Raw genomic sequence first — 19,275 nt, forward strand, 5'->3', positions numbered from 1 at the left:
TCACCCCTCTTAATCTTGCAGTAAAGCCTGCTATCTGGGAAAGGCTCTGTCTCTTCATCTTTTGAAAGTGTTATCTGAGCCATGTTCACATATGTGCATGTAACATTTACTTACCCCTCTGTTTTTTATTTTGTTTAATAAACCCAATAGAGAGTGGGTTTGAGTTATTCGCCCTGCACTCTGTCAAGAAAAACATGCAATTACTCAAGGCCACACCAGTGATCCCTCTAAAGCATGCACATGAGCATGTGCTCACAGTTTTTGATGTCCGCTCTGTTAATTTTAGATCCCACTCAGGTTGAATCAGGAAGGTCCCACGTGTGCACACACTGCCTTGATACTGCCGCCAGGAAAAAACTCATTCCACACACAGTTGAAAAACATTAGAGAGAACACTGGCCCACACTAGAAAAGCAACTCGTTGTCCTGTTAATCTTCTATTTGAAAACACCTTGCTTTCATCAGTTGTATTCCTGATAGTCTATAGAGGCCATTCAGGGTCAATGCAGGTACGAAACCAAGTTTCATTGTATGATTTTGCAACTGCAGAACTTCAGTGACAAGAGGATTTTAAAGAGTACAGCTGCAATTAAAGGCATACCATTACTCCCCTAGTCTTTATTATTAGTGGAAGTGTTTGATAAAGAGAGAAGAAAACCCCAATTTGAGCTGGTGTTTCATGTTGAGTCTGCAGGCTTGACAGACTGAAAACAAAAAACAAAATCTCATTTCTTTTTACTTTTAAATACTGTGCACATTTATTATGGAAATTTGTAAACACAATAATCATGCTACCCTGCAGTGCCATTTACCACAAGGAATGTCTGCAAAGTTTGCAAGTTCTATACTTGTAACTATTTTTCTCACAGGATCAGGCTGGCAGTTAGAAAAGAGAACAGAAAACACTATTCCTTGGCATAATATCTGTAGAATATGCATATGAGGTGCAAACACTGCCAGATTCTTAGAAAAGTGCTTAGATTTTTACTGTGAAAAGCCAAATTGGATTATTTTTCTTGGTTATTTACTTATGTAGCATGTGAAGAATTCATCTGTATTAGTTTGGTTTTTATAGTAATATTGGTGTTTGTTTGCAATAAGATGCAACTACGTGTACTGAGGCAGTTGCATTGTAACTAGAGAAGGGTCTACTTGGCTGACTGGTCCTACCTTTGTCTATTTACAGGAAGTAGTTTTCCCAAAGCTTAGAGGTTTGGAAGCCATCCTAAAATGTTCAATGAGAATCCTTATCTTAAAGTTAAAGGTCCTGACAAATCAAATTAAAGCAGAAGGAACTCTCCAGGTAGAGGCTTTGGCCATTCATTTTAAAGGATGACAACTGGGCTAGGTTTGGTTGGACCTATGTGAACATTCTGAGGGTAAAATATAAATAAAGAGAGACCAAACAGGCTCATACCTGTTCACTAGGAAGGTTGAGGGAGTGCAGGAAGGTTGGATCTGACGAAAATACTTTCGAAAGAGCTTATTGTCCTGAGCACCTTGCCTATGGAACTTTGCTTCTGCACTTTCAGGAAACCTAGTAACTGAGGGAACAGCTGGCTAGCAAAAATACCTCCTCTTCTGGTAGCTTGGCAGTTAAGTGGTTAACTGGCCAGCAATGTAGTGGAGGACCAGACTGAAGACTTCATGTCTGAGACAGCAGACACGGCAAAGACCCAGGAAAGCAATTGGGCAGTAGCAGCAGCAGAACTCTTGGGGGCCAAAATTCTAAAGCTACCTGCCTCAAGAGTAATCAGAGGCTGGTGAAGGAAAAAGGGTCATTTTGAGGGTTGCGTCTTCAGATGCCTCCAGTGAGTGAGTGCTATTGGAGTGGAGAAAAGGAATCTAGAAAGGGTATTGGTAGGAATAAGGACAACACCCAGCCTAACTAATCAAACCCTTCAGTCCTTTAAGATTATTATTGTTGTTGTTTACACAGTCAGACAGGCATTATTGACTGGTTTGTTTTATCCAGACATCGAGTCCTTCCCAAGGACCTGGGATGGCTGAATTTTATTGTCAATTTTGTTGCTGTTGTTATAGATATCGTCGCAGAATATAGGCTGTTCCGAGTGAAGCTGCTTTTTGTAATTGGCTGATGATTTCTGTGGCCCCTATGGTGTTGAGGTGCTCTTCAAGTTGTTTTGGAATTGCATCTAGGGCTCCAATTACCACTGGGATTATTTTGGTATTATTATTATTATTATTATTATTATTAATGCTATTTACACACAGTCTACCAGATGTTATTGAATGGATTTGGTACTTTAATTATCAGGCCCTTTCCAAGGGTCTAGGATAACTAAAGAAAAATTAAAGATAGAGTCGTAGTATTCGTGCTGTCCCGAGAAGTGTGCCCTTCTGCATCTGAGGTGCAAGTGGGCTAATTTGTTGACTGCCTAACCTGTTTGAACCAAATTGGGTACAGCTACAGTGAGTAACACACAGGGATAACTCAATGGCATCGTTTGTGATGATGTCATCCACACCGATCTAGGATGGCAGATGAATAAGCTTTTGAGGCGCAAGTGCACTAACTTGAGGACAGCCTAACCAAATTTGGAACAGCTGTATTGAGTGACACACAGGGATACTGCAATGGTGCAGATTGCAATGATGACATCCACCCTGATACAAGATGGTGGACACATGAACATTTGAGGAGCAAGAGATCTAACTTGTGGACCTTGATTTGCACCAAATTTAGTCCAGATGTAGAGACAGTGAAAGGAAAGTAGGCTGATTAGTTCTTACTAGAACAACTTGTTACAATTAAAATTATAAAAACATAAAAATACGAACTATAGTATAAAACAAAATGATACAAAACATTAAAACAGCATATGTAAATCAGTAAAAGCTTACTAAGGCTTATTAGTCCAGTCAGCGAAAACCTTGTCAAAACTAGTAGCAGAATCAATTAAACACCAGTTGAATAGGGGAAACCACCATTCCTCTTTTTTAACCATTGGTAGAAGTTGGGGAGGCCCTATCCACCCCCAGCACAGTACCTCCAGTGACTGTTGCTGGTGTCTATCTTATGTTTCTTTTTAGATTGTGAGCCCTTTGGGGACAGGGATCCATCTTATTTATTTTTTATTTCTCTGTTTAAACCACCCTGAGCCATTTTTGGAAGGGCAGTATAGAAATTGAATAAATAATAATAAAAATAATAATTATAACATTTGAGAAGGAAATAAATAATAAAATTTTGTGTTCAGTGTTTAGCAACTCCATGTTGTAGGTCAGGTCTCCACCTGATCCCACCCCAAATTAAAGAGTGTGCTTTGTTTTGTTTTGTTTTCACCGGTTGAATTACCATGTTCACAGTAAGTTTTAGGTGGTTCCCACCTACCTCTTTTTGTTTGGACTTTATCACCATTTGAAACGGTTTGTTACCCTGCCCTAATTGAATATATCCTCTTAGTGACATAGCCTTGTGAGTGCAGGATAGAGATAAATATGCAGCATATATGAAGAAACAAAGTATGAATTATAAAACACCAAAGAACAAGATTAGTATTGGTTTAAAACAGAATCTCTGCAAAGTAGGGCACATAAACTTCATTACAATGTTGCTATTTTGTTTGGTTGTGAAGTACAATTCTGAGCATCATATACTTGTCACATATAATCATTCAGTTTGCTAAATGGTCAAGGACAGGTGCATATTGCCCTGTTTGTGAAACTTGGTGCTGAAACACAGACTTCCCAAACCCAGAGTACTGTCCCCAGTTCACCACTGGTCAACCACAAACTCTGATCAACAAATCCCCAAGATTTCCTATAAAACACACTGAACAACTCTCCCTTGCTTATACATAGTTATAACATTGGGCTTTTTCTTCTTTCCCTACCAGTCCCTGTCTAAACAACATTCCCTTCTTTCCATTTTTAAGACAGTTCTGAACATTCCATACATTGTTTCACAAACAATGTCAAACAATCTTTGCTCTCCTACCATCTACAGCCCTCTGTTTGTGGACATCTTACAACCCTTTAGGAGATTCTGTATTGTTTCATCCACCATCTCCTCATTATATTGCTTAAATAGCAGTTTTTGCTGATACAGATATTGGGGTATTTACAACAGAGATGCAGCTAGGTAATTGTGGAGGCTGGACCTAATGTCCTTTTGGCCCCTCCTTGCAAGATAAGCACTGTCCCCTTACACACACACACACACACACACACACACACACACACACACACACAGTATTTTTAACACATGAGTTCTTGAGGGCCCAAACACCAACTGAACTTGAATTCTGATTCAATCTGAGAAAGATCTAAAATCAACTGAGCGGATATTAAAAAAATTATTTGTGCACATACACGCACATCTTAGAGAGAACCCTGTTACTGACTGCCATTCCTATTATAAATGTTCAGTAATTTCTCTTTTTTCATGATTTTCCAGCCTGTAGATGTCATGGGAAAGATGTTATGGGTTAGGTCAATATTAAGCATAATTTGACCTGCAGGAAGCTCTGAAAACTCTATACCCTTCTCACTACAAAGGATTTTATAAATAAAAATCACTACAGATACACCATTTGCAGGCGTTTTTCGGCATGTGTTTCAAATACATTATTTAAGCAATTAATGCATAACATCTAGAATATCACGAGATCAAAAGGACATCTTAAAGGCTTCCATGTATCAAACAATTACTGATTTACTTTCTTTTATGAAATAAGAACATTGACTAAGCCAATTATTTGCAAGATTTTTGTTTAAGATGTTAATTTTTCACCTTAATGTTGGTCAAATTATATCTACCCTTGGGACTTTAGCTCTGTTGCACTGCTGCAAACCACATGCTCCTCCCCCAATTTGAAAAATAATGGCTAGTGAGAATGAAGAAAACATTTGTACAAAATGTTTACTCAAGCTTCCCCCCCCCCCATCTCAACTCTCAGTCAGTTTCCTCACTTGTGTTGGTCCTCCTGAACTGGTCTGATTCTGTGGTTTTGACAATAGCAAAAGAGAGTCTTCATCTACTCTCCCCACCAAGAAGAGAGACTGAAAAAAGTCACATCATAGGTATGAGAACAACCACTTTAAAAGGTGCATCTTTCCCTGGTTAGGAAGTTACTTAACACCTATGACAAAATCTGCCAGTGAAAAATAATACCTCCCTCTCACCTCAAATGATAATGGAGCTCTTCTTATGATGAGTGAGAAGAGCTCCAGGCAGTCTGTGGGGAAGGTGGGCATTATTGGGATCCCCCTCACCCCTCCGCCCCGAGTGTGCCAGCCACAGCTGACACACAGTCAAACAAGTTGTTCTAGTAAGAATAAATCTGCCTACTTTCCTTTCACTATCTCTACAACTGGACTAAATTTGGATGAAATTGAGGTCTACAATTTAGATAATTTGCACCACAAATGTCTACGCATCCACCATCTTGGATCAGGATGGATGACATCATCACAAACTACACCATTGGGGCATCCCTATGTGTCCATACAGCTGTAGCAAATTTGGTTCAAATCAGTTAGGCAGTTCACAAGTTAGGCCACTTGTGCTTCAAAAGTTTATATGCCCACAACCTTGAATTGGGGTGTGTCACTCACTACAACTGTTCCAAATTTGGTTCAAATTGGTTAGACAGTCCTCAAGTTAGTACACTTGCCCCTTAAAAGTTTATGTGTCTGCCATTTTGAATCGGGGTGGATGACATCATCATAAATTACACCATTGTGGTGTCCCTACAGCTATAGCAAATTTGGTTCAAACTGATTTAGCGGTTCACAAGTTAGTCCAGTTGCGCCTCAAAAGTTTACACATCCACCATCTTGAACTGGGGTGGGTGACATCATCACAGACTATGCCATTGTGGTTTTCCCCATGTTCCCCTACAGCTGTAGCAAATTTGGTTCAGATCGGTTAGGTGGTTCACAAGTTAGTCCAATACACCTCAAACATTTAAGCATCCACCATCTTGAATTGGGATGGATGAAATCATCACAAACTACACCACTGAGGTGTCTCTGTTTGTCACTCATTACAACTGTACCTAATTTGGTTGAAATTGGTCAGACAGTCCGCAAATTAGCCCACTTACATCTCTGATGTTCATGCAGCTGCCATCTTCAATTGGGGTGGATGACTTCCCCTCCAGTCTTGGAAGTTCAAGGAAGCTTTTACTGTTTTTCACTTTTTCCGTGTGTGTGTGTGTGCGTGCATGTGCACACTCATGCATATGTGTTACCATCCTTAGGTGTCATTAAAATAAGTATTTTATATCAATATTAAAAATCCATACAAATGCTGAGCGTTACATGAGAACCACATCAAATGATCTTTACAACAACTACAAGATAATAAAGTTAAGTTGGGGGAAACCCAACTTGCATCCTGGTATAAACCAAATTCATATTTGTGTTTTTAAGGTTTCCTATAATTATGATTTTTCCCCTCTCAGGATTTCCTGTTTTTCAGTAATATGATTAACAAGAAGAACCATCTGTACTCTTCCTAAACACAGTATGTTGAAGGGTCTTGTGAAATATACAGTGTATGAAAGGCATACAGTTCTTTATACCTTCATTTATATCACTGAGCATTATGCTTTTGCTGTTCTTCCATTTCATGGATCAAAAAGCTTTTATAATAGAAACAAGCCTTTATTCTTTTTTTAAAAAAATCCTTTATTTACACACAACAATGAGGAAAAATGACAAATATGCCTGAGGGTAAAAAGCCTGCATTGTAACAAATAAGATAGAAACAAAAAATTCCAGAAAGAACCTTGATGTGAAAGGAAACACTCTACCAAAATGTGCTATCTAGTTCTGGAATCTATAGGAGAGAATAAGTCTCTCCCTGAAAATTATTCATTGTAAATAATAATATTACACACAAAATCATTATGGTCGAAACCTGTAGAACAGAATTACAAACAGTAGCAAATGATGCTTGTGTTGATTTTTTTAAAAGTATCAGATATAAACAAGGCTACCATCTTTTGCAATGATGCAAAAAATTATTTTCTGTATGTTTCCAGAGTTGGAACTCAGCCTAAAAAGGGGTGAACAGCAATATATATTTTTCCCTTAGCAAAAATTCCCTTCCCCTGTGCCCAGTTAATAACCTATGGATTGAGATTTTGCTGTTTGCTAGAATCCAGCCAAATAACAGGGCCTTAGGCTTGTGTTTCTTAAGCAGTAGCTATCTGCCACTGGCAAACTGTTTTTAAAACTAAGAGTAGTTTAAAGAGCAGTTTTTTATAGTGTGGTTAAAAAATCCCAATGGAATTGCATTGGGCATGTCTAAAGTAGCTCTTTGGATCCTAGCTAACTGGCCTTTCTACAAGACCATTTGGAGGTGGGTTGGAGTTTTAGAGAGCTGTTACCTCAGTAGGAATAGATAATGAGAACCCCTGTTTGTGTCAGCAAACCCAGGAAACACAGGAGTAAGCCAAACAAGGCGTTCATTGTAGAAATCCAGAGTTGCAAGCATGGAAAGTCCTCCAAAGGTCTCACAGGCCTTCCCAGTATACTTTACACTGCCAGTAGATTGGAAAGCCTCATTACATCAGCTGCTATCCTTTGACTGGCCACAGAGGAGCAAAGTGGATGTAGCCCTGCTGAAGCTGCTCCAGCTATAGGATCATAGTGAGGCTATTCTCACGATGGGGGAAAACAGGGCTAAAGGAGCCCAGCCTGGTTTTTCTCCATCGTGAGAACCAGCGGGCTTGCAGGTGAGCCCGGTGGTTCTCTGGAGTCTAGCCAGCCAAAGTAGCCCTCTTAGCCCAGGTTAGCAGAGCGAGCACTCCACTAACCCAGGTTTTCTGATTGTGTGCCGCCACGGTGCAGCTCCACATCATGATGACACACAAGGAGACCCCCGCCAGGAGGCTGCAAACAGCCTCCCAGGTTGGGAGGTCTCTCCAGGATGCCCTGTGCGCTCACGTGGAGCATCCTGGAACTTACGCAGGCTGTGCAGCCCCTGATCCCCCCTGCCCCTGTCGGCTCCATGATGGAACCAGCAGTCATGTGGGCGGACAATCCGGCTGCCCAGCTACGAGTAGCTGCTCGTCTGCAGAGAGAGCAGGCTAAGCCCCCTCTCCTCGCAGAACCGCCTCAGGAGCTTCACACCGACCTTGTGGAGTACCTCAGAGTGTTCTTTGCAGAGTGGCACGTCCATGATAGTAGCCCCTGTAGTCAAAGCTCTCTATTGTTTCCAGTCCTGATTGCTTAGAAAAGGCTAATGCATCCATATGACTAGAAGATCAAGTTAGAACGCCTCTCCTCCTACCTTGGTTAAGAGCAGGGTACAAAAGCTGGTCTACCCGGCTTTGAACAACATGGGTTGGAAGATTTGCAAACTAACCTTGCAAACCAAGATAGAATGCCTCCTACTCTGATTTTGATGATTGTGTGAACAAGCCTATTGCATTTATTACATTTTTACTGACTTTTCCTCCAAAGGTCAGTACAACACCCTCTTTATCCTTACCCTTGTGAGGCAGGTTTGGCTAAGAGATTCGAAGCCGCTAATGACTTTTGTGATTGAACAGGGATTTTAATCCAGATCCCTCCATATGAGCAGAGACAACACTTTGATTATGTTGTGTATTTGGTATAAGGCCTTAGGTGCAGGACAGAAATGATGTTGCAATGCAAAAGAAAAAAATATAGTTGGGAGCACACATTCAATTCTGTATAATCCCTAAAACACCTGAGATTACTCAAAAATGTTATAGAAGAAACCAGAAGGTAGCTATAAATTATTGTCTTTCTGATACATTTTTATCTGAAATGTCCCTCTGATAGCCTTATTCTGTTCTCATTAAATGCTATTCTTTGAACGAGCACAGAACTACATGTAATCATGGTGGAGCCATCAGGAATATTCTTGGATTCATTCATGCTTCTATTTTTTGCTACCTTGTGAGGAAATGTGAACAAAAAAGGGAAAAGGAGGGGGGAACCCTAGAGTGATCATGTCATGTTAGTATTCAACTGGCACATTATTTTTAATTGAACTCAAGAAGTCTTTTAAAACTATCAGAAATCCATGCAGATAGGCAGGAAACATGACTCGTTTTGTATTTTACACTGTATAAAATATGAGTTATTTCTTTCTCAGTTTGCAAAGCAGTACACGTTCATGAAACTGAATCTCAAGTAGCATAGTAATAATGTCCATTGAAATTCAATTGCACTGACTTATATCTTCAAGTGTACAAAAGTAGAATGATGCCCATTGATATTACAACTTGCCGACCATCCCCACCCCCGGCCATTTGTCCCTTGAAGAAAGATTGTGTAGCCTGGGATTGTTTCTCTGCATAAAGTTACCATTTGGCAGAGGACATTTATAATTTGCATTTTTGGTGGGGTGGTTTTTTTTTTTTGGTTTTTTTTTTGGCAGCTTATAGAAAACTTGCATTGTTTTAGAGTTCTATACATTTTAATAGTGTTTATATAATATATTTATGTTACATACTTTATATATTATATAGTTTTTATTCCCAAAGGCAAACTTTCACTTGAGATGTTGTAGGTTAAAGGTTTGCTGCCTTATATTTTGCATGATCTGCTGATTATGTACTACAGAGCACTAAAGCAATATTGCTCCCAAATGATCTGAATATTCAAGAAAAAATTACAAATAGAAGTTTTAAATATTTTTATCTATCTATCTATCTATCTATCTATCTATCTATCTATCTATCTATCTATCAAATTTGTACACCGCCCCAAACATTCATCTCTGGAAACTTTCCGCCCCAAACTTTCATCTTTTCCTAGAATATATTGTATACTGTTTAAGAATATCAGCCCACGTGTTTCACAGCATACCATTCACAGTGAACCATTGTGGTTCACCACAATGGCAGGCCATTTTGGCTGGGGATGATGGAAGTTGTAGTCCAATGACATCTGGGGAACTACATTTGAGAACCCCTGCCTTACAGGGTTGGTGTGTTGTGAGAACTGTTAAAATAAGTTCTGGGAAATTCATTGAACTAAAGCATTATATACATGCTAAGTATTACTGTTAATGATCAGTAAGTGAAATTTCGCACCATTTCCTTACCTATGTATTCATAGCAAAATAAAATCCATGATGCACTTGAGATTATCTCTGTGCTGGAAAAACTTCGTGTGAAGTGGCCCTGATTCACTTATAGCCACAACATCCATGAAGCTGACAACCTTGTAATTAGGTATCTGCTTTATATTTTAAATAGATTATGCAGAGGCAGAATGAGGTGAGGGCATCAGGGTACTAACAAATTATTGGCCTTTATTCGGAAAGTGTATCTTACAACTGAAGTTGTTTCATTTCAGACACAGAGAGAGAGATCTATGTGCAGCTCACTTTAACTTCCATGGCCAAAAGACAGCAGTATGTCCAGAGGAAGGTCTGGCTTTTGAAAAGTGTCATGGACTCAAGGCCTGCAATGTTTCACAAGCAGAACAGACTTAGTGTAAGCCAATGTATTTGCTGTCTGGCCTGCATTAAACCCATGGCAAGTGTGCTGTAGCATAAACTTACTGTGGTAACTTTGAGAATGTCTAAGCTGTCTCTTCAAGTTGCATGACCATTGGTGGCTTGCATCAAATATCCTACTTCCAGCCATTGCTAAAACAATATGAGCTGGATTCTGTGAGCCAAGAGAATTCTTTTCCTACGAGTAGTATTTTGACCATAATGTTATTGGGCGAAGTTCATCCCTAGTGCAATTCCACACCAGAGATGAACACAGTCTATTTTATTTAATAGAACTGCTCTCTCATAGCCACTTCTACATTTTTCAATTCTCCATGGTGGTTTGTTCAGACATTCCAAGATATTCAAGTTCATTTTTAATCTCTCCATGGGGATTGGCTGGAACAGACTTGTTCCACTTGAAAGAGGATTGTAATCTGAATACACTAGAAGGTGTTAAGCAAAATTAGTCTGGTGGTCTTTGTTCAGTCTTTAGGGAACAGGAGTCTGTCTTACAAATTTAATGCAAGTGTACATATGTCTCATAAAATTGTGCTTTCTGAGAAGAAGGTATGGTCTGATTAAACATAAGCAAAACATATTTTCTTCTACCCAGATACATTCAAAACTTTTTTACATCAGTCTTGAATCTATATGAGTATAGTTATAATAATTATAAAACTTTTGGATAGCAACATGATGTTGTGTATTTAGTATTGTGTGTTTAGATACAATTTAGAATACAGAAATGAATGTTCGACTGGCCAGACTGAAAGGAGGCATTGCAAAAACTTGTATTCAATAAAATTCTATCTAATGGAGTGGCTTCTTTAAAAAAAAAAATTACTATAGTATATATGCACACAATGACATTTGTATTGCACTTTACAAATAATGCCATTAGAGAAAAATCCTGTTTAAGAAGTAACTGTCGTATCAAAGTAATTATGATATATGTAGGTTACCAATCATACACATGGGAAATGATCCTTAAAAGAGCCTAGACCTTTTATTTGTGTAGTTTGAATGATCTAGTCTTGTGCCAGAGTAATTTTCACCCTGAGGATATGTCTTGAGTTCTTTTTTGTCTCCTTTAAGAAAGTAGGTCTGTTCTCTGCCTGACTGCTCTGCCTCGGGAGAAGGCTATATCAGAACAATAGCTGTCAGTCACTAAAGAGACTGAGAGTGTATGATCAGCAAGTAGTTACTCTGGAATTTTGCCACGACACTATTACCATCAGTACAACATGAAAATAAAAAGCAGATGCTCTGAGACTGTGTTTAGCAAATTCCTGGTGAACTCCAAATGACCTTTTTTATGGGTTACTTACAGTTCTTGCTTTGAAAAACAGTGCTTTGTATTTTCTCTTGAAAGTGAGCAAACAGGAGGTTTTGGAAGCAGCTTATTTACCAAGCTTTGATTATTCACATATATAAATAGGTACAGTAATTTTTTTTTATACAGTCCACGTCTGCAGGGATCACTAGTGATAAGCAGGGGAGGGAAATCATTACTTCTTTCATTTTTGTTATTAAACTCCTTACTGGTTTTGTCATTATCTTATCCATTTATATTAAATCACTTTACATCAATTTCATCATATATTGTTTGCAAAAATGTTGGGTTTTGTTGTTTCGTTTGTTTTTCATTAAGGGGGACATCTTTATTGTGCAGCAGCAGCAAGCTTTTACCCTTAAAAGGGGGGGGGGTAACTTTTGTTGTAATATAAATGGGTGTTTCTGGCAGCAGAACTCCTTTCCTGACAGCTCCTGGCAATTTCTCCCCTAAATGCCCTGCATATTGTTGGTCTGGGGTAAATGTAAAGTTGTGCTAAGTCAGTGTCGGTGTCGACTCCTGGCAACCACAGAGCCCTGTGATTGTCTTTTGAAGAATACAGGAGGGGTTTACCATTACCAGTATGATATGATGCCTTTCAGCATCTTCCTATATCACTGCTGCCTGGTATAGGTGTTTCCCATAGTCTGGGAAACATACCAGTGGGGATTTGAATCGGCAACCTCTGTCTTGCTAGTCAAGTCATTCCCCACTGCACCATTAGTACTGTGGGAAAAACAGTGGAGTCACCATGGTTTTGTGGCAGCCACCATTTCTCCATCCCCCATTCCCTGAACGGATACAACATACCCATGGTACTGTAGGCGGGTGGGGGTGGGGATGAACTCTACCACTGGCATGGTCTGTTTAATGACTGCTTGTTTCAGTGCAACAATGCATGCAACAAAAGTATTTTTAAAAGAAGAAGAAAGCCCACCACTTCTGCCATACTACAACAAAAAACCCTCCCTACCTTAACCAAAATGATTGGTGTTACTGACTAAACAAATGGCCATAAGTGTCATTTGGATCTCCATTCACCAAATAGATCCAATTTTGTTTGTTGTTTGTCCTGAATGGATAATACTCGTAGGGCACATCATACGGCATAATGGAATTCTGTTGCCCCTTCCCTCAGCATGAGTGGCTAACATGTGCAGGCATGTTATAGGGAATAAGAAACTTATGCACATCTCCCATATTCTGCCCAGTCTCCCTCCTCTGCTTTTTCAAAGGACATGATCTCATTTGTTAACTGAGTAGAAGAAGCAGAATAGATTCTGAGTAAACAAGAAATAGGATGGTGTGAACAGGAGTTATTGTTTGAATTGTTTTACAGATTGCCTAAAGCCTTGCTGAAAGTTAAATTTCCACCCAAGTAGTAATGTTTTTAAATCTCCCATAGATTCCAGTGTGCATACTAAATCTCACTTATTTAAGTTAGTGGGACTTGTGCTTCAGTTTGGTTTGATCATGACCATTTTAGCTAGGTATAGGGAGGCAGTCTAGCAAGCAACTACAAAGAAACTGCTTTTTAGCCTGCATCTACCTTTTTTGTATTTTCTCACTGGATTTTTCTTCCCACAGTCCCTTAGTTTTTTCCTGCAGTAACTTCAGTAGTCCTTTTCTGCTGTTATGAAATTTAGAGATGTTACATTTATGAATGAAACAGAAAGACCTATGTCTAGGTTAACTCATAATCAAAACAAAGTCCAAAAGAACTCAGATTTATGTAATTACAAATTTATGTTAAGATGAATAAAATATCTATATATTTAATTCTCCTGGGTGAGCCTTAGAATGTGCGTCCCGGCACCCAGCTGATTGGCTGGGCAGCGGAGGCGCCTGATTGGCTGAGGTGCACCCAGGAGGATTGGTCACTGTGGTGGTGGTGGCAGGCCCGGCCTGGCCTGGCCTGGCCTAGCCGCGTGTAAGCCAGCGGCGGCGGGCCCAGCAAGCCCCACGAGGGGGAAAAGAAAGTGGAGGCTACAGAAGTGGCAGTGGGGAGGAGAGGCGGCTGGGCCCAGAAGCAGAGACTGGGGCAGAAGGTGGGGGGAGAGAGGTAACCGCTGGCCCCCAAGAGCACACAGATGCTCTGTGCGGGGTCGGCTAGTTACAAATAACACAATAAAAGCAGTCAATAACTACAGTCATAAATATTAATGTGCCCACTAGCTACAACAAACCTTATTCAGAAAAATGGATTTGTATCCAAAAATCACAATAATTCAGAAGTGCTAATATAAAACACATAAGGAATGATATTAACTGTTGATTCCCAAACAGAACGTTCTGTAGGGACTAACACAAATAAATGCCCTCCAAGTAAATCCTGTATTCATTGCCACAGTTCTTGAGCATCATAGTCCTACGTTTTCTGCATCACCATGGTATTTGATTGCCAGACACGTTTTGGCCTATTCCAGACTTCTTCAGTGTCATCAGTCCAGAATAAAAACCATAATGGAGAACCATTCACAATATCCATTAGGATGCTAGCAGAACAAAAGTTCAAAGAGAACCTCATAACCAATATAACATCTTCAATATGAAATAAACCCAAAATGTATTACAAACACCAGTCAATAAGTCTTACATCCAAGGAGGGACTCTCAAGTTGCTAACTCTGCTGTGTAGTTCTCTTAACCTAATCACAGCACCAACCTCCCTCTGTGGTAACCCTGGCAGCTCAGGTCATCTGGAGCACTGTGAACCCTCTGGTCCTGGCTGCTCCAGACCTGGTTAGCTCAGCTCCTGTACCTAGATCTTTACTGAGGTAGAATGAACCAAGCATTTGTTCTACCTCGGTAGATGATAGTGCATGCAATTGCCTCAGGTAGCTGGTCTCCCTATTGGCCCGCCACCATTTTAGGCAACAAGCCAGGGAGAAGGAGCGACTGTGCAGAGTGGAGAGGCTGCAAATACAAGCAACCACTCCACTGTTTGCAGTTTGAACCATAGGCTCTTGGAGGACACCATGTGAGTTTCCCCCCTCCTGTTGGTGCTCTGCTGTTTGCCACCCTGGCACTCATGTCGGTGCACAAGTGGCGGAGTTTTGAGAAACATCCTGCTCATCTGCAGGGAGGCATGCAAGAGCCTGCCTCCCCAAGCCCAGGTAAACTGTCGTGTCAATGACCTTAATGAATGGCCAGTGTCAGTGAGTTAACACTAGGTTGATGGTGTCTTCCAAAAACATTTATTAATCTTCTCTATTTCTTACGTGTTTTTCTCTGAACAAGTTTGCCTGAAGAAAATATAAGTGTTTCCTTAGTGTTTCCATTTTGGGCCTTAGTTAATCCTATAAAAGACAATGCCTGACTTCCTTCTAAAAAAACGGTTTGCATAAAAACTAAGCAATTTGTATTTTTCCTATGCCATTGTCATATCACCCTTAGGTATTTGAGAATAAGTCGCAAAGGAGGCACCTGTAACCCGTGCTTTCTGTTTTTCCTCAGCATGTGATAGTTACCACTGGGGACCCCACTGTAGTAGTCGATGCCAGTGCAAAAATGGAGCCTTGTGTAACCCCATCACTGGAGCCTGCCACTGTGCTGCCGGATTCAAGGGATGGCGCTGTGAGGAACACTGTGATCAAGGGACATATGGAAATGATTGCCATCAAAAATGTCAGTGTCAGAATGGAGCCACCTGTGATCATGTGACTGGAGAATGCAGATGCCCTCCTGGATACACCGGAGCTTTGTATGTAATAATTGTATCTGTCATGTAGTGATCAGCAGTAGTGTTTCCCAGATCAAGTATTTAATAACCATTTTATTTGTCTTAATAATAATAACAACAATATTATTGTTGTTGTTTTCATATTAATAATGCTTTCTTTTCCAAAGGTTTAGGACAGGTGACAAGATGGAACTGGAGAACAGGAAGGCAAAAGCAAAGGGCAGGAGAGGGAAGCAAAAACAAGGGGTTGAGACAGATATCTGGGAGCTGGCTCCAGAGTGGTTCCCAGTGTAGAGCTGTTGCACCAGCAAGTGCCTAGCTGATGAAGAGCTTGTAATGAAAGCAGAAAGATGTACCCCTTCCTGGAATTTCCTAATCGCAAACTATGGCCTGCATTGGGGCTTGCTTTCTCTTACTCCTGAGTAGGTCCATGGGATGGTACACCTCATATGGCTAGGTGGGTGCTCCTTGACCAGTTCTGGATCTTGGCCTTGATCTGGTGTCTCTGCTGCTTTTGGGGTTCTGAGGGCATCAGAGGGGCTAGATTGGGGCCAGGGGTTCAGATGGTTGTGGTGGGATTGTGAGATCCCCTGAGATGTCTGGCTTCTCAAGAGAAACACCCATAGGAGTGGCTCAAAGGCTGCAGATATTGGTGTTAGAGACTCTTGCAGGGGTGGATTCTCCCCCTCCCTGGGAGCTCATCTTCTGTGGCTGAATTCTTATATTCACTGGCTTAATAGATGAGCTAGGACCAGTCACCAGCTTAATTTTGTTACAAGGGGAGGAAATTTTAAGTTTCCTGGAATAGAGGTACAAAATGGGTGAAATATATATTACTGGGAAAACTGCGATCTGAAGAATGATGGAAACCTGAAGAATGACAGCAGCAGTGCATACTAACAACATTTTAAACAAATTATCCTCAGAGAGTAAAAAAGGGATAAAATAGGGACAGTGAGAATATGTCGCTGGTAAATACAGATAGTTGGAGCGTATGCTGATTTAGTAGTACCTTCAGGGGGGCTCAGCCAGAGAACTAAATAAATCTGATTGCCCCAGGCATACATCCTCCATTTGCTATACATGTACTGAAATATAAAAGTTAAGGTAGTGGGAAGTTGGTTACTCCTGGTGCACAAATGGCAGCAACATAAATCTCTGCAGCAGCAAGTCTTAATTCAAATTATTGAATATTAAGTTTGCAGATTCCACAATATGTGGTCCAGATTCTACAAAATTATGCATATACATAGCGGGGGGTGGGCAGGAGTTAAAGTTTTTATCATACATTTTGCTCAGTTATAAATTGGATTGGGTTCAAATGTCTGGACACATACCTTTGCGGTTCTTTATCAAGAACTTTGTTTACATGCTCCATTATAAGTAATGAGAGTCGTGCAGCTTAAGCATAGGAATTCTTGTTGTAATGCTTCCTTTGTTTATACAGATTAGTCATCTTTCTCATTGTCTGTATTATAGTTTTGGAGAGCTTGCTGCTTTGCATTCATAGCCTAGAAAAATATGTGATATATTGAAAACAAAGAAAATATGCTCAATTATGCTCATAAAAAATGTTTTAATGTGCACTTCCCCCCCACCTCTTAGCTGTGAGGATCTTTGTCCCCCTGGTAAACATGGGCCACAGTGTGAAGAAAGATGTCCGTGCCAGAATGGAGGAGTGTGTCATCATGTAACTGGGGAATGTGCCTGTCCTCCTGGCTGGCTGGTAAATATACCTCTAAAGTAGTATAAATTTCTACCATTGTAAGCCTCTGGAGAAAATGTAATTGGAATAACAGTCTGACATCAGGCAAAAAAAGAGGAAATGTGTTTTAGCATACAGTATCATCACAAGGGATCAAAACCAAACCACTACAAAAACATATGGTATACCACATCCCTTAGTTTAGAGAAGCCTAGACAGCTTTTTAGTGAACAGGAAAAGAAAATGTATGCTTTCTGTCCCACGCAGAATGAATTAATAACAATGCTACAAAGTCATGGCCTGCTATGGATTTATTTACATTTTTGTCCTGCCTTCCCAGACATATATGGTTCATATGTGTGTTGGATTTCTATTCTGTTCTTTTCCTCAGGTTGTGGACTGTTTACACAAATATTTACAATTTACAGTTTTGATTTGGGGGCAGGGGGCTAAATATTCCATTAACACATCTCAGGCAATTCAGTGATTAAGATGTAATACTAAACCATAGCTTCACATTACATGATCGAGAAGAGAAGGTGGTTTGAGACGGTGTACTCTTCCCCTGCATGCTGCAATTCTATCCTTCTGAGCCTGTAAAGTAAACCAGGATTTCAAACCATGGTTTGACATTGCATTTGAAGTACCCCAGTAACTTACAGCAATGATAGGGAGTAGCTGGGAATTGTAGGTCTTGTGGTAACAAACATGAATTTTCCTCTTTGGTAAGCAGGGTCTGCCCTGCTTTACATTTGAATGGAAGACTACGAGGTGGGTCTCACGATCAAGGAGACCCACCTCCATAGGGTTTGCGGGGAGAGCAGGCTAAGCCCGCTCTCCCTGCAGACGACCAGGGATGCAGCCCTGAGCGGCCGGATCGGCTGCCCACACAACTGCTGGCTCCATTACGGAGCTGGCGGGGGCTGGGAGGATTGGGGCTGTGTGGCCCCTGGAAGCTCCAGTATGCCCTGTGCGAGTGCACAGGGCATACTAGAGAGACCCCCGAACCAGGAGGCAGCTTTTAAGCCTCCCAGTCGGGGGTCTCCTCATGAGTAGCCACGGCACAGAGCCACGCTGTGGCAACTCATGATTTCAAAATCCGGGTTTGTGGAGTGCTTGCTCTGCAAACCCAATTTAAGCACTGGCCTACAGAAGCGGTAACCCGCTTAAGAACCACTGGGCTCGCAGCCGAGCCCAGTGGTTCTCACGGTTGCGGAGGCTAGCCTGATTTTCTACAATAGTGTGAATAGCCTCTACATGTGTGAGCACTGTAAGATATTTCCCTAGGGGATGGGACAGCTCTTGGAAGAGCCCCTGCATGCTTGCATACAGAAAGTTCCAAGTACCTCCCTGTACCATCTCCAAAATAGGGCTAAGAGTGATTCCGGCCTGCAACCTTGGAAATGCTGCTGCCAGTTTGTGTAGACAGTACTGAGCTAGATGGACCAATGGTCATAGAATGCAGCTTCCTATGTTCTTAGGAAGACATCCACATAGAGGGAGTTGTTCTGAAATTAGGGAATGTCTATCCTTAATCTCTTCTGTTTAATATCTGATGTATGAAGGGCATGATCTAGACTGTACAATTTAATCACTTAGATATTCAACTCTTATTTCGGACTGTAGCTTTGTAATATCTTGTCTCTACTTGAGCTGCTATCTAAGCCTCAGGTCTGCCATTTTATTATGCCAGTTTTCTTTGCTTAATCAGCACATTCTGGAACTCCTTTTATATTAAGCAAGAAGCCTGAGCAGAATCTATACTATAGGTCTTTTATTAGAAACTTAGGGGGTGATTGCTGGTCTTGTGGTAGCGAGCATGAACTGTCCCCTTTGCTAAGCAGGCTCTTCCCTGGTTTGCATTTGGGTGGGTGACTACTAGAGGTGTGCATGAAATGAATTTTCTGAATTGTTTCAAAATCCAAAATTTCATTTTGAATTTGAATCAAATTTCAATTTGGTCTGAAAATTCAATTTGAATATAAATTAAATTGACTCTGTTTTGTCACTTTTTTAACCAATCAGGCAGCCTGAATGGTTCTTTAAGGGGGCCCAAAGGCTCTTGAATCGAATTTGAACCAAATTTTGAAAATTCAATTTGGA

At 40.6% G+C, this 19,275-nt stretch overlaps 1 protein-coding gene across 3 annotated transcripts in view; it reads left to right on the plus strand.

Moving 5' to 3' along the window:
• Positions 1-19,275, plus strand: part of MEGF10 (multiple EGF like domains 10) — a 195,673-nt gene that overhangs the window by 93,177 nt on the left and 83,221 nt on the right. For all 3 annotated transcript variants that reach the window (XM_053300099.1, XM_053300098.1, XM_053300100.1), the window contains 2 exons: positions 15,242-15,488; positions 17,073-17,193. In XM_053300099.1, coding sequence (XP_053156074.1) covers positions 15,242-15,488; positions 17,073-17,193 — 368 coding nt within the window. The remainder of the gene's footprint in view (positions 1-15,241; positions 15,489-17,072; positions 17,194-19,275) is intronic.

The sequence above is a fragment of the Hemicordylus capensis genome, chromosome 2 (assembly GCF_027244095.1).
Source record: "Hemicordylus capensis ecotype Gifberg chromosome 2, rHemCap1.1.pri, whole genome shotgun sequence".
Lineage (NCBI taxonomy): Eukaryota > Metazoa > Chordata > Lepidosauria > Squamata > Cordylidae > Hemicordylus > Hemicordylus capensis.